General features: G+C 39.0%; 1 protein-coding gene across 1 annotated transcript; it reads left to right on the forward strand.

Annotated features, from left to right (window-relative positions):
* The first annotated feature begins 9,440 nt into the window (after positions 1–9,440).
* MAGEB6 (MAGE family member B6) lies at positions 9,441–12,684 on the forward strand. The gene is made up of 2 exons (XM_004063936.5): positions 9,441–9,563; positions 10,813–12,684. The coding sequence occupies exon 2, from the start codon at positions 10,874–10,876 to the stop codon at positions 12,095–12,097; it is 1,224 nt and encodes a 407-aa protein (XP_004063984.4). The 5' UTR covers positions 9,441–9,563; positions 10,813–10,873; the 3' UTR covers positions 12,098–12,684.
* Positions 12,685–13,631: the final 947 nt, after the last annotated feature.

Here is a 13,631-nt window from a genome sequence, read left to right on the forward strand (position 1 = left end):
AAAAGAACAGAAATCACAACAAACTGTCTCTCAGACCACAATGCAATCAAATTAGAACTCAGGACTAAGAAACTCACTGAAAACCACACAACTACATGGAAACTGAACAGCCTACTCCTGAATGACTACTGGGTAAATAACGAAATGAAGGCAGAAATAAAGATGTTCTCTGAAACCAATGAGAACAAAGACACAACATACCAGAATCTCTGGGACACATTCAAAGCAGTGTGTAGAGGGAAATTTATAGCACTAAATGCCCACAAGAGAAAGCAGGAAAGATCTAAAATCGACACCCTAACATCACAATTAAAAGAACTAGAGAAGCAAGAGCAAACAAATTCAAAAGCTAGCAGAAGGTAAGGAATAACTAAGATCAGAGCAGAACTGAAGGAGATAGAGACACAAAAATCCCTTCAAGAAATCAATGAATCCAGGAGCTGGTTTTGTGAAAAGGTCAACAAAATTGATAGACTTCTAGCAAGACTAATAAAGAAGAAAAGAGAGAAGAATCAAATTGACGCAATAACAAATGATAAAGGAGATCTCACCACCTATCCCACAGAAAAACCAACTACCATCAGAGAATACTACAAACACCTCTATGCAAATAAACTAGAAAATCTAGAAGAAATGGATACATTCCTGGACACATACACCCTCCCAAAACTAAACCAGGAAGAACTTGAATCCCTGAATAGACCAATAACAGGCTTTGAAATTGAGGCAGTAATTCATAGCCTACCAACCAAAACAAGTCCAGGACCTGACAGATTCTCAGCTGAATTCTACCAGAGGTACAAGGAGGAGATGGTACCATTTCTTCTGCAACTATTCCAGTCAATAGAAAAAGAGGGAATCCTCCCTAGCTCATTTTATGAGGCCAGCATCATCCTGATACCAAAGCCTGGCAGAGACACAACAAAAAAAGAGAATTTTAGCCCAATATCCCTGATGAAAATCGATGCAAAAATCCTCAATAAAATACTGGCAAACCGAATCCAGCAGCACATCAGAAAGCTCATCCACTAAGAACAAGTTGGCTTCATCCCTGGGATGCAAGGCTGGTTCAACATATGCAAATCAATAAATGTAATCCATCACATAAACAGAACCAAAGACAAAAACCACATGATTATCTCAATAGATGCAGAAAAGGCCTTTGACAAAATTCAGCAGCGCTTCATGCTAAAAACTCTCAGTAAACTAGGTATTGATGGAACATATCTCAAAATAATAAGAGCTATTTATGACAAACCCACAGCCAATATCATACTGAATGGGCAAAAACTGGAAACATTCCCTTTGAAAGCTGGCACAAGACAGGGATGCCCTCTCTCACCACTCCTATTCAACACAGTGTTGGAAGTTCTGGCCAGGGCAATCAGGCAAGAGAAAGAAATAAAGGGTATTCAGCTGGGAAAATAGGAAGCCAAATTGTCCCTGTTTGCAGATGACATGATTACATGTTTAGAAAACCCCACTGTCTCAGCCCAAAATATCCTTAAGCTGATAAGCAACTTCAGCAAAGTCTCAGGATACAAAATCAATGTGCAAAAATCACAACAATTCCTATACACCAATAACAGACAGAGAGCCAAATCATGAGTGAACTCCCATTCACAATTGCTTCAAAGAGAATGAAATACCTAGGAATCCAACTTACAAGGGATGTGAAGGGCCTCTTCCAGGACAACTACAAACCACTGCTCAACGAAATAAAAGAGGATACAAACAAATGGAAGAACATTCCATGCTCATGGGTAGGAAGAATCAATACCATGAAAATGGCCATAGTGCCCAAAGTAATTTATAGATTCAATGCCATCCCCATCAAGCTACCAATGACTTTCTTCACAGAATTGGAAAAAGCTACTTTAAAGTTCATATGGAACCAAAAAAGAGCCGGCATTGCCAAGACAATCCTAAGCAAGAAGAACAAAGCTGGAGTCATCATGCTACCTGGCTTCAAACTATATTACAAGGCTACAGTAACCAAAACAGCATGGTACTGGTACCAAAACAGAGATATAGACCAATGGAACAGAACAGAGGCCTCAGAAGTAACATCACACCTCTACAACCATCTGATCTTTGACAAACCTGACAAAAACAAGAAATGGGGAAAGGATTCCCTATTTAATAAATGGTGCTGGGAAAACTGGCTAGTCATATGTAGAAAGCTGAAACTGGATTTCTTCCTTACACCTTATACAAAAATTAATTGAAGATGGATTAAAGACTTACATGTTAGACCTAAAACCATAAAAACCCTAGAAGAAAACCTAGGCATTACCATTCAGGACATAGGCATGGGCAAGGACTTCATGACTAAAACACCAAAAGCAATGGCAACAAAAACCAAAATAGACAAATGGTATCTAATTAAACTAAAGAGCCTCTGCAGAGCAAAAGAAACTACCATCAGAGGGAACAGGCACCATACAGAATGGGAGAAAAATTTTGCAATCTACCCATATGACAAAGGGCTAATATCCAGAATCTACAAAGAACTTAATCAAATTTACAAGAAAAAATCAAACAACTCCATCAAAAAGTGGGCGAAGGATATGAACAGACACTTATCCAAAGAAGACATTTATGCAGCCAACAGACATATGAAAAAATGCTCATCATCACTGGTCATCAGATAAATGCAAATCAAAACCACAGTGAGATACCATCTCACACCAGTTAGAATGGCGATCATTAAAAAGTCAGGTAACAACAGGTGCTGGAGAGGATGTGGAGAAATAGGAACACTTTTACATTGTTAGTGGGAGTGTAAACTAGTTTAACCATTGTGGAAGTCAGTGTGGCGATTCCTCAGGGATCTAGAACTAGAAACACCATTTGACCCAGCCATCCCATTACTGGATATATACCCAAAGGATTATAAATCATGCTGCTATAAAGACACATGCACATGTATGTTTATTGTGGCACTATTCACAATACCAAAGACCTGGATCCAACTCAAATGTACTTCAATGATATACTGGATTAAGAAAATGTGGCACATATACACCATGGAATACTATGCAGCCATAAAAAAGGATGAGTTCATGTCCTTTGTAGGGACATGGACGAAGCTGGAAACCATCATTCTGAGCAAACTATCACGAGGACAGAAAACCAAGCACCGCATGTTCTCACTCATAGTTGGGAATTGAACTATGACAACACTTGATCACAGGGTGGGCAATATCACACACTGGGGCCTGTTGTGGGGTAAGGGGAGGGGGGAGGGATAGCATTAGGAGAGATATCTAATGTAAATGATGAGTTAATGGATGCAGCAAAGCAACATGGCGCATGTATACATATGTAACAAACCTGCATGTTGTGCACATGTACCCTAGAACTTAAAGTATAACAAAAAATAAATAAAAAATAAAAATAAAAATAAAAAGCACACAATGACCACAAAGTTAAAACCGAACAAATTGGTAGATATTAACCCAACTATACCAATAATAACTTTTAAATACAATGATTTAAATACACCAATAAAAAGACAAAACCAGAAATTATCAGAGGAGATTAAAAAAAAAACTTTATGTTGCCTACAAGAAATCCACCTTAAACATAAAGATGCAGACAGATTAAAAGTAAAGGAACTGGAAAAAGATATGTGATTATATCACAAATGTAAAGAAAGCTGGAGTAGCCATGTTTATTTCAATCCAAGCAGAATTCAGGTTAAGGAAAATTATGAGGTATAAAGAGGGGCATTTCATAATGATAAAGGGGTCAATTCTCCAAGAATATATACCAGTCCTTATTGTGCATGCACCAAAACTAGGGTGTTAAAATGAGTCACATAAGGCAAATACTGATGAGACACATCCACTCTTAAAGTTGAAGACTTCAACACACCTCTATCAGTAATTGACAGATACAGCAGGAGAAAATCAGTAAGGGTATAGTTAAACTGAACAGCACCATCAATCAACCACACCTAAACGACTTTTATATAATACTTAACCAAATGATAAAATGCACTTTTTCAGGCTCACATACACCAAGATAGAACACATTCTGTCCCATAAAAACACACCATCAAATTTAAAGGGATGGAAAGCATACAAAGTATGCTCTAAATTTACAATTGAATTTAACTAGAAATTGAAAACAGAATGATAGCTGGAAAATCCCCAAATATATGTAGATTGAACAACATGCTTCTAAATATCACATGGGTCAAAGAAGGCATCTCAAGAGAAATTTTAAAAATACAACTTATCAAAATGTGTGAGGTGCAGCAAAAGTAGAACTCAGAGGGAAATTTATGTCATTGACTGCATATACTAGCAAAAGGGACATCTAATATATTAATCTAACCTTCCACCTTAGAAAACTACAAAAAGAAGAGTGAATTAAATCCTAATAAAATTAAAAATAAATATTAGAGAAGAAATCAATAAAACTGAACACATCAGTAGAGAAAATCAGCAAAACTAAAAGGCAGTCCTTTGATAAGATTAATAAAATTAATAAACCTCCAGTCACATTAACTAAGAAAAGAAGAGAGAAGACACAAATTGCTAATGTCAAAAATGAAAGAAAGGCCATCACTGATTATTCTATTGACATTGAACAGATAGTAAAGGAATGTTATGAACAATTCTATGCCTACCAACTTGGTAACCTAGATGAGATAGACCAATTCCTTGAAAGACACAATCTACCAAAACTCACACAAGGAGACTGAGATCATCTTAATAGACCTATATCTATTAAAGAAATTGAATCAATGACTGATAAGCTTCCAAAAGAGTAAACAACAGTCCCAAATGAGCTCACTGGTGAATGCTGTCAAGTCTTTAGGAAGGAATGATATCAGTTCTCTACAAACAAGCACAAAGATGAAAAGATGCTTTATATCATGGATCATTAGGGAACTGCAAATTAAAACAACAGTCAGATATCACTACACATGTATTAGAGTGGATAAAATCCAAAACACTGACAAGACACATACTGGAGAGGATGTAGGGCATAGAATCTCTCATTCAGTAATGATGGCAGTGCAAAGATGGTACAGCCTCGTTGGAAGACAGTTTGTCAATATCTTACAAAATTAAAATACTCTCGTCATATAATTCAGCAGTTACTCTCCTTGGTATTTAGTCAAATGGGTTGAAAACTGATGTCCACACCAAAACTTGAATACAAATGTTCAAAGCAGCTTTATTCTTAATTGTCAAAACTTAGCAGAAACCAACAAGAATTAAGTGTCCCACAAGCATACAATGAAATATTGTTTAGTGATTAAACAATGTGTTATTAAGCTATGAAAAGACATGCAGGAGCCTAAATGCATATTGCTAAGTGAAAGTAGCCTATTTGAAAAGGTTACATGCTGTAGGATTGTAACTATATGACCTTCTGGAAAAGGCAAAATTATGGAGACAGTTAAAAAAGGGGGGTTTCTGGGGGGATGGGGGAATAAGGGGAACACAGTGGATTTTTTTAAGTATAGTGAAACTGTTCTGTATGATACTGTTATAGTGTGTACCTGTCATTCATTTTAAAAAACCCATAAGATATATAATAGAAAGATTAAACTCTAATACAAATGGTTAACTTTAATTAATAAAAATGTATCAATATTAGCTCATCAATTTTAACAAGTATACCACATTAATGTGTGATAATAATAGGAGAAACTGTGTGTGAACCGATGAGAGGGTATAAGAGAGTTCTTTGTATTTATCACCGAATTTTTCTGTAAACTTGGAAACTGCTCTACAAAATAAAGTATGCCCATTAAAACTCCATCCCTGTGTTATATATTTAGAGTAGTTTGTTTTCCTGGAATAACCCATGAATATTTGCAGTTAGCTAATTATTTGTATTGATTTTCTCATCTGAAGCTCTTTCAGCCATTAAAAATTTTAAGCAGCCATTTTAAGAATGGCTACTTAAAAAAACATCCATTCTGTCATTAGTAATTAAATTTGCTCAAGTGTCTTCTATCATTAAGTAAAATATAACACAACACAACATACCATGGCTCTTTAAACCTCCTTTAAATAATTCTCTGTTTCTGTCCTAAATAAATTTTACACTCCCTAGTTTTTGTATGCATAAACACACACACAATATATATACATATATTTATATTTAGATATTGAAAATATTATAGAGCATTAAGAGATATATGTTCAGCTTGTAAAAAAATTGGGCTCTACACATAAAGTTCTATTAGCATAATTGTTGAAAAGTAGCCCAAGCAGTACTTACAGGGATATTTATTGCATTAAATAGATTTACTATAAAAAAGTTTGAAACATTGTAACAATTCAAGAAGCTAGAGAATGAATAGCATATTAAACACAAAGAAGAAGGTAGGTAGGAATAATGAAGATAAATTCAAAAGTGATAAATGAGAAAATAGTCAAACCAACTAGTAAAAGCCAGTTCTTTGAAAGGATTTATATAACAATGTGTATGAGTACTATCAATTACAAATGAAAAAAGCAGAAATAAATGATATTAGATAAGTAAAATTATACAAAACTTAGGTGTAGAAAAGATGTAATACTAATAGAGAACACCGTAAGTGTTATCAAGTATTATCTGTATCTCAAGATAACAAATGATGGACAAGGAGAAGGTTCTATCTGAAAAATTTCGGGTAATAAACTCAAAAGAATTTTAGAATCAGAGAACTACCATCTTGCAACCCATGATAGATTAATGGATAAAAGTGATGGCTGCCAACATCATCACAAAAGAAACAACAGAAATTATCTATCTCTTAATGAAACTGCACCATATCACCTCTGGAGTGCACTTACCAATAAACTTTAACATGAACAATATTCTACTCATAAAAATTGAAGATTATTAGTGATAAATCTTAGCTAATTGAGTTCATTATTCTATTCTCTGTACTACTGCATATATTTGAGAATTTCCATAACAGGATTTTATTATGAATATCATGCTTTTAAATATGAAAACCTAAGTAAAATGGAACAATTTTTAGCAAAATGAAAATGACTCATAAAAATACAGAACTCTTTGAATGCACAGTAGAAAATGAAACTATAGTCCAAACCCAAAGTACCTTCAAACTGTTTTAGGACCAGCCAGGTTTAGAGACCCATTACATCAAATGGTGAAGAAGAAACTAATCACCACTTCATGTAAACTCTTCCAAACAACACGAAAAGATTGGGAGAATTACTCCATCATTTTAACAGGCTTGCTTTCTTTGACACAAAGACCAGATGAAGATATTCCAATAAAACAACATTTGAGATCAGTTCATTCACATAGAGACAAAATATTCTTAATAAATTCATAGTATATCCAATATAGGCATATCCAATATAGCAGTGAATTAATGAATAAATAGCCTGCATCCAAGAAATGCAAAGATGATACCATATTAGAAAATACCATCAATTGGAAATCACTATGTTACCAAAAATGGTGAAAAAGCATGTGTTCATGTGCAGGGGTAAAGGAGAAGCCTTAAAAAACCCTCAATACCAGTGTATGATAGTAACTTTTAGCAAACTTACATTAGGAGAGAATTTCCATCTTGTAAAATCTATCATTGACATACTAAATGTGAAACATTACAAACATCCCGAATAGAGTCCAGAAGAATATACACCTGTATAGTATAAACCCTACTGCTGACAACTGGATGAAAATACATCTATAGTTCACAACTATAATAATAATACCGAGTAAATTAGAGGTAACAATAACAAAAGGAGATAATTGTGATAATATAATCTCCTAATTTAAAAATAAAACAACGTAATTGGTGCAAAAATATTTAAATGTATAAGGAAATAAAGAAAACGTGTGTACAAAAGATCACCATAGGTAAGTCAGGAGTATAGTCACACAAAATCAATAACTAATTATAATATGTAATGTGAAATATGCCTTTCACAACAGCAACAATATCCAAAATATATCTAACAGAAAACCAAATAGAAATGTACATGTTCATTAAGGAGACAGCTATAAAAATTTACTGAAAGACTTAGGAAAAATAAATCTCCAATAAAGCAGTGTACTATGGTTATTTACGGTGGAGGAGATATTGTAAAGTTGTTGATTCTCCTGAAATTTTTTACAGATTCATTGCCTTAGCCATAGCTGTGAAGATGACAACCAAACCCGGGTGGTTCTTTCCCATGACCAAACTCAACCATAGAAAAGTTAAAGGAAGAATTTTTTTTTTAAAAAAAGCAGTATTAACAACAGCAAAACAACAAAAATGCGAACCCTGAGAGATGGTCAGTTTGTATTGAACAAGAATGGGTGTGTGGGCAGGTAGGGGCATGCGCTGAAGTAGAGACAGGTCTGTAGCCTACAACAGAGGCAGATAATGGAATTGGCTAGAGGAAAAGCTTTAAAACTTTGGTCTTTGCTTCTTTCACTGTGCCATTGGACGATGCATTTTTTTTTCTGCTTCACTAAAGGAAATTCAGTCAGAAACTTGGACCCTATGTGCCAGTTCCATGGGGTAATATTGCGACAGCAAAAACATCTGGGTAGGCTGAAGAAGTATGAATCCAGACACTGTGCTAATAACTACCTGAAATTTCTTTAGTGGAAGTGGATTGGCCTTTAAATTCGTATTATTTTAATATAATATAAAGAATGGACTAAATTAGGATAGCAAATATTGCAGTGAGTCACACAAGATAATGGTAGAAATTCATTCATGAAGGTGTTGAATACAGACACTGATGTCAGCCAAGAGAGAAGTCCCAGACATAGCTATCAGGCTAAGAAGTCTTCTCACTTTCTCCTTATGAATTTTACAGGATCTAGTCAGAGGAAGGGGATGAATTTACATCAGAAAATGGAGAAAACTGAGACCCTGCCAGCAGTCAGTGTGAGGACCCTGAGTGAGGACTGAGGGGCTCCACACATCAGAAGAGACAAGAGTGCCCCCCAAATCTCCCTTCATTCCCCGATCATGCATCACAACTTAATAGCAGCAGCCAGGTTTAGGAGGCCCCAGGCAGTAGTGGCCAGGTGAGGTGTAACTGAATTGCACATGAGGAGTCTCAGGAAGTTGAAGTCTAGTCTGAGAGGGTGTCCTCAAGTCAGTAGAGGGGACATGGCAAGAATGAAGCGATGACACTGAGTGAGGGCTGAGGGCAAAGTCCGTTCCAAAAAGGGGGTCTCACAGAGCCCCACCCCTACTGTCAGTCTTGGAAGGTCCCGGCATGGCTCCCGAGCTCAGGCTGCACCTTACTTCCAACTCTGGACTCTCAGGGAATGAGAGCCTCTATCTCCGGTTGACTGATTCAGCTCAACAGATAGAGAAGTCCAAGGGTCCGCGAAGAGCCCCTGAAAGAACTTTATGTGTTCCCTGGAATCTGCTGCACCCACAGAACACAAGGGGGAGTGACAGAGCCCTGCAGCTACTGTTACGCAGGGAGCGCCAGGTGGGCGTGGCCGGAAGTGGTTCCTCTTGACTTCCACCTAATAAAGGGGTCTGAGCCGGTCGCCTCAGTCTGAAAAGTGCTGTGTCACGTCAGCGGAAGGAGGCGTCCCAGATCTTCTCAGCTGTCTTGGTGGGTATCCTGACCTAGAACTGGGGGGCATTCCCCGACAACTTCAACCCCCTTCCCCCGAAGAAAGGCGGCTCCACAGAGCCCTGCCCCGACCTGGTCCCTGAGGAGTCCCCAAACATGGCTGTTAGGCCCAAAGTCCATTCATTTTTTTCCGTCGTGTTGAAGAACATGAAGGCCTCGGTCCAAGGCTTGTGGACCCAGGTCAGTAGAGGGAGAAATCTCAGGCCCTACATAGTTAAGAGGACCCTCCTTAGAATTGAGAGAGGGGACTCCATGTCCCGTAACGGGTTGCACCGAACTCTGCCCTTGACGTTAGCCTGGGGGTCCGGGCAGGTCTCTAGAGACTGAGGTGCATTCTCACTTTGTCCCTGTGAGAGTCAGAGAGGTAGGCCCCTGGTTGTAAGGAGATGGCAGCAGGTCAGTGAGGGTGATTTCCAGGTTGTGGAAAGAGTCAGGGTGAGGAGTCTAATTACTGTGAGGACCATTCTCACTATAACTGGAAGAGCACTCAAATGCCTCCGCTGTTGTCAGCCCTAGGTGGTGTGGGTGTCCCCAGAATGAAGTGTTGGGCAGAAGTGCTTCCTTATTTCCTCCGGGTTAAAATTCCTACTGTCAATTTCAGAGTGGCAGAAGGAAATGGGCCTCTGGGTCTTGTCAACAATTTTTTTTTTATTATACTTTAAGTTTTAGGGTACATGTGCACAATGTGCAGGTTTGTTACATATGTATACGTGTGCCATGTTGATGTGCTGCACCCATTAACTTGTCATTTAGCACTAGGTATATCTCCTAATGCTATCCCTCCCCCCTCCCCCCACCCCACAACAGTCCTCGGAGTGTGATGTTCCCCTTCCTGTGTCCATGTGTTCTCACTGTTCAATTCCCACCTATGAGTGAGAACATGCGGTGTTTGGTTTTTTGTCCTTGCGATAGTTTGCTGAGAATGATGGTTTCCAGTTTTAATGATGATCCTGAATGTAAACAGAGAGGATCCAACCCCTGAACAGAGGGGCCCCCACTGCCAGCCCCTGCTGTCACCTCAGTAAACCCCAAAATGGGCTGTCATGCTATAGTCTAATACTCTAACTTCCTCCTGAGTTTGAAGGAGACAAACTGACCAGGAGAAAAGGAGTCCTGTGGGTTCCTAGAGCAGCTGTTCTGCGGAAACCTGCAGAAGGGGCCCTAGTTAAAGCCAAGATGGTCACTCTCTGCTGAAGATATTGACGTGACGTCACTCTCTCCCATCCAGGTGCCAGCCTTCCTAGTCTTCCTACCCACACTCCTACCTGCTGTCACAGGCCACAGCCATCATGCCTCGGGGTCACAAGAGTAAGCTCCGTACCTGTGAGAAACGCCAAGAGACCAATGGTCAGCCGCAGGGTCTCACGGGTCCCCAGGCCACTGCAGAGAAGCAGGAAGAGTCCCACTCTTCCTCATCCTCTTCTCGCGCTTGTCTGGGTGATTGTCGTAGGTCTTCTGATGCCTCCATTCCTCAGGAGTCTCAGGGAGTGTCACCCACTGGGTCTCCTGATGCAGTTGTTTCATATTCAAAATCCGATGTGGCTGCCAACGGCCAAGATGAGAAAAGTCCAAGCACCTCCTGTGATGCCTCCGTTCCTCAGGAGTCTCAGGGAGCTTCACCCACTGGCTCTCCTGATACAGGTGTTTCAGGCTCAAAATATGATGTGGCTGCCAACGGCCAAGATGAGAAAAGTCCAAGCACTTCCCATGATGTCTCCGTTCCTCAGGAGTCTCAGGGAGCTTCACCCACTGGCTCGCCTGATGCAGGTGTTTCAGGCTCAAAATATGAAGTGGCTGCCGAGAGTGAAGATGAGGAAAGTGTAAGCGCCTCACAGAAAGCCATCATTTTTAAGCGCTTAAGCAAAGATGCTGTAAAGAAGAAGGCGTGCACGTTGGTGCAATTCCTGCAGAAGAAGTTTGAGAAGAAAGAGTCCATTTTGAAGGCAGACATGCTCAAGCGTCTCCGCGGAGAGTACAAGCCCCACTTCCCTCAGATCCTCAACAGAACCTCCGAACATTTGGCGGTGGCCTTTGGCGTTGAATTGAAAGAAATGGATTCCAGCGGCGAGTCCTACACCCTTGTCAGCAAGCTAGGCCTCCCCAGTGAAGGAATTCTGAGTGGTGATAAGGGGCTGCAGAAGTCGGGTCTCCTGATGTCGCTCCTGGTTGTGATCTTCATGAACGGCAACCGTGCCACTGAAGAGGAGGTCTGGGAGTTCCTGGGTCTGTTGGGGATATATGATGGGATCCTGCATTCAATCTATGGGGATGCTCGGAAGATCATTACTGAAGATTTGGTGCAAGATAAGTACGTGGTTTACCGGCAGGTGTGCAACGGTGATCCTCCATGCTATGAGTTCCTGTGGGGTCCACGAGCCTATGCTGAAACCACCAAGATGAGAGTCCTGCGTGTTTTGGCCGAGATCAATAACACCAGCACCGGTTTATACCCACATCTGTATGAAGATGCTTTGATAGATGAGGTAGAGAGAGCATTGAGACTGAGAGCTTAAGGCAGGGCTGGCACTGTTTCCTTGGCCAGGGCACCTTATGGGGCCATATCCTACAGATACTCCCATTTCTAGGGAGGTCTGAAGTAGAATTTTCACTTTATGTTAGAAGAGAGTAGTGAGCTTTCTAAGTAGTGCAGTATAGTAGAGGCTGGAGGGAACAAGATATGTATCTTTCTTTTGTCTTGTTACACATGAGTAACGTGCAGATTTATGTTTTATCTCTTTGTCAATTATCAACATTGTTCCTGTTAAGTGAAGGTTTATTTTGCTTCAGATTATACAATTATCAATAACATAGCTCTCACATTCATGGCTGTTTAACCAATCTGAAAGTTACGGTTTGGGAATTAATAAAACAAAGTCATACAACACATTTTCTTTGTAATTGAGAACTAGATAACATGGTAACAGAGAATGGATTTTCATATGAATCTTAAAGAACTCCACAGTAAAATAGTTGACATCATAATATGAAGAGAAAGAAAAGGAAAAACAGAAATGTAAAAGTTGTTTAATTCTTGGTTTGCCTAATTCGTTTTCCTATTTCTTTTAGTACAAATAAAGGATACCTGGATTTATTTAGGTTATTAAGACTGCCGTTAGTTTGTTTTGTTCTAGTGCACTTCATATTCCATGCTATCTACTGCATCAAAAAACCCCTCTGATTGGAGGGTGGTATTTTCTGGGTTTAAAATAATCACATGAAATGCAGTGATCAATATAAGCCAGAATGAGTTCACTAAAAACCTTTTTGAAAAAAGGCTGCTAAATTCAAAGAACTTCCATAGGCTTAAACTGTCTCAAATATTTTCAAGATGTGGTAATTTTGTTTCTTAATATATAGTTAGGAAAATTAAAAATTAATAATTTGTGTAAAAACACATATTATGATATCTGTCATTTATGAGAGACTCAGTATTTCCTACTTAGTATGCCATATGTTTTATGGACAGTACTTATACCCCAAAATTCCTACAAGATAGGGTTTAGCAGACTCACTTCAAAATGAAGAAATTGCAAATTTCTAAAAGCTCACAAGCTTGTAATTGACAGAGCTGGGATTAGATCTCTGGTCTGGATTCATCTAGAGCCCACATTTTTCCAATCCTCTCAGCCTGAGCCAGACTTTGTGTCTTTTAATCCATTTTTCCTCTCACTGCCCAAAATGCTTACCAGAGCATTAAAAGGACACTGTACCCAAAGCACTTCTTTGGATTCTACAACTAGAGTAATCATAATGCTGAATAAATGAGTAGTATGAATTACGAAAAGAAAAAAATAATACACAGTGACAATATGATCATCTACATATGCAACATTAGATAACCCAATAAGATCAGGAGCTCCCAAAATCATCCTGCTCTGCCCTTTCCCCATAGAAATTAAATCTCCTCAGAGCAAAGTACATAATAGGCTAAGTCTGGCTGGTGAAGCAAAGGAATAGATCAGGGTGCTTTTTTCACTGACAGCCCACCACCTGTCCTGGGCCTCCTGCCTTGTGGTACAGCTTCCCTATCTCATACAGAACCTGGGA

Source organism: Gorilla gorilla, chromosome X (assembly GCF_029281585.2).
Source record: "Gorilla gorilla gorilla isolate KB3781 chromosome X, NHGRI_mGorGor1-v2.1_pri, whole genome shotgun sequence".
Classification (NCBI taxonomy): Eukaryota; Metazoa; Chordata; class Mammalia; order Primates; family Hominidae; genus Gorilla; species Gorilla gorilla.

Bases quoted from the DNA above. Each gene is read 5' to 3' on its own strand.
- MAGEB6 (XM_004063936.5), top strand. From the start codon at position 10,874: ATGCCTCGGGGTCACAAGAGTAAGCTCCGTACCTGTGAGAAACGCCAA.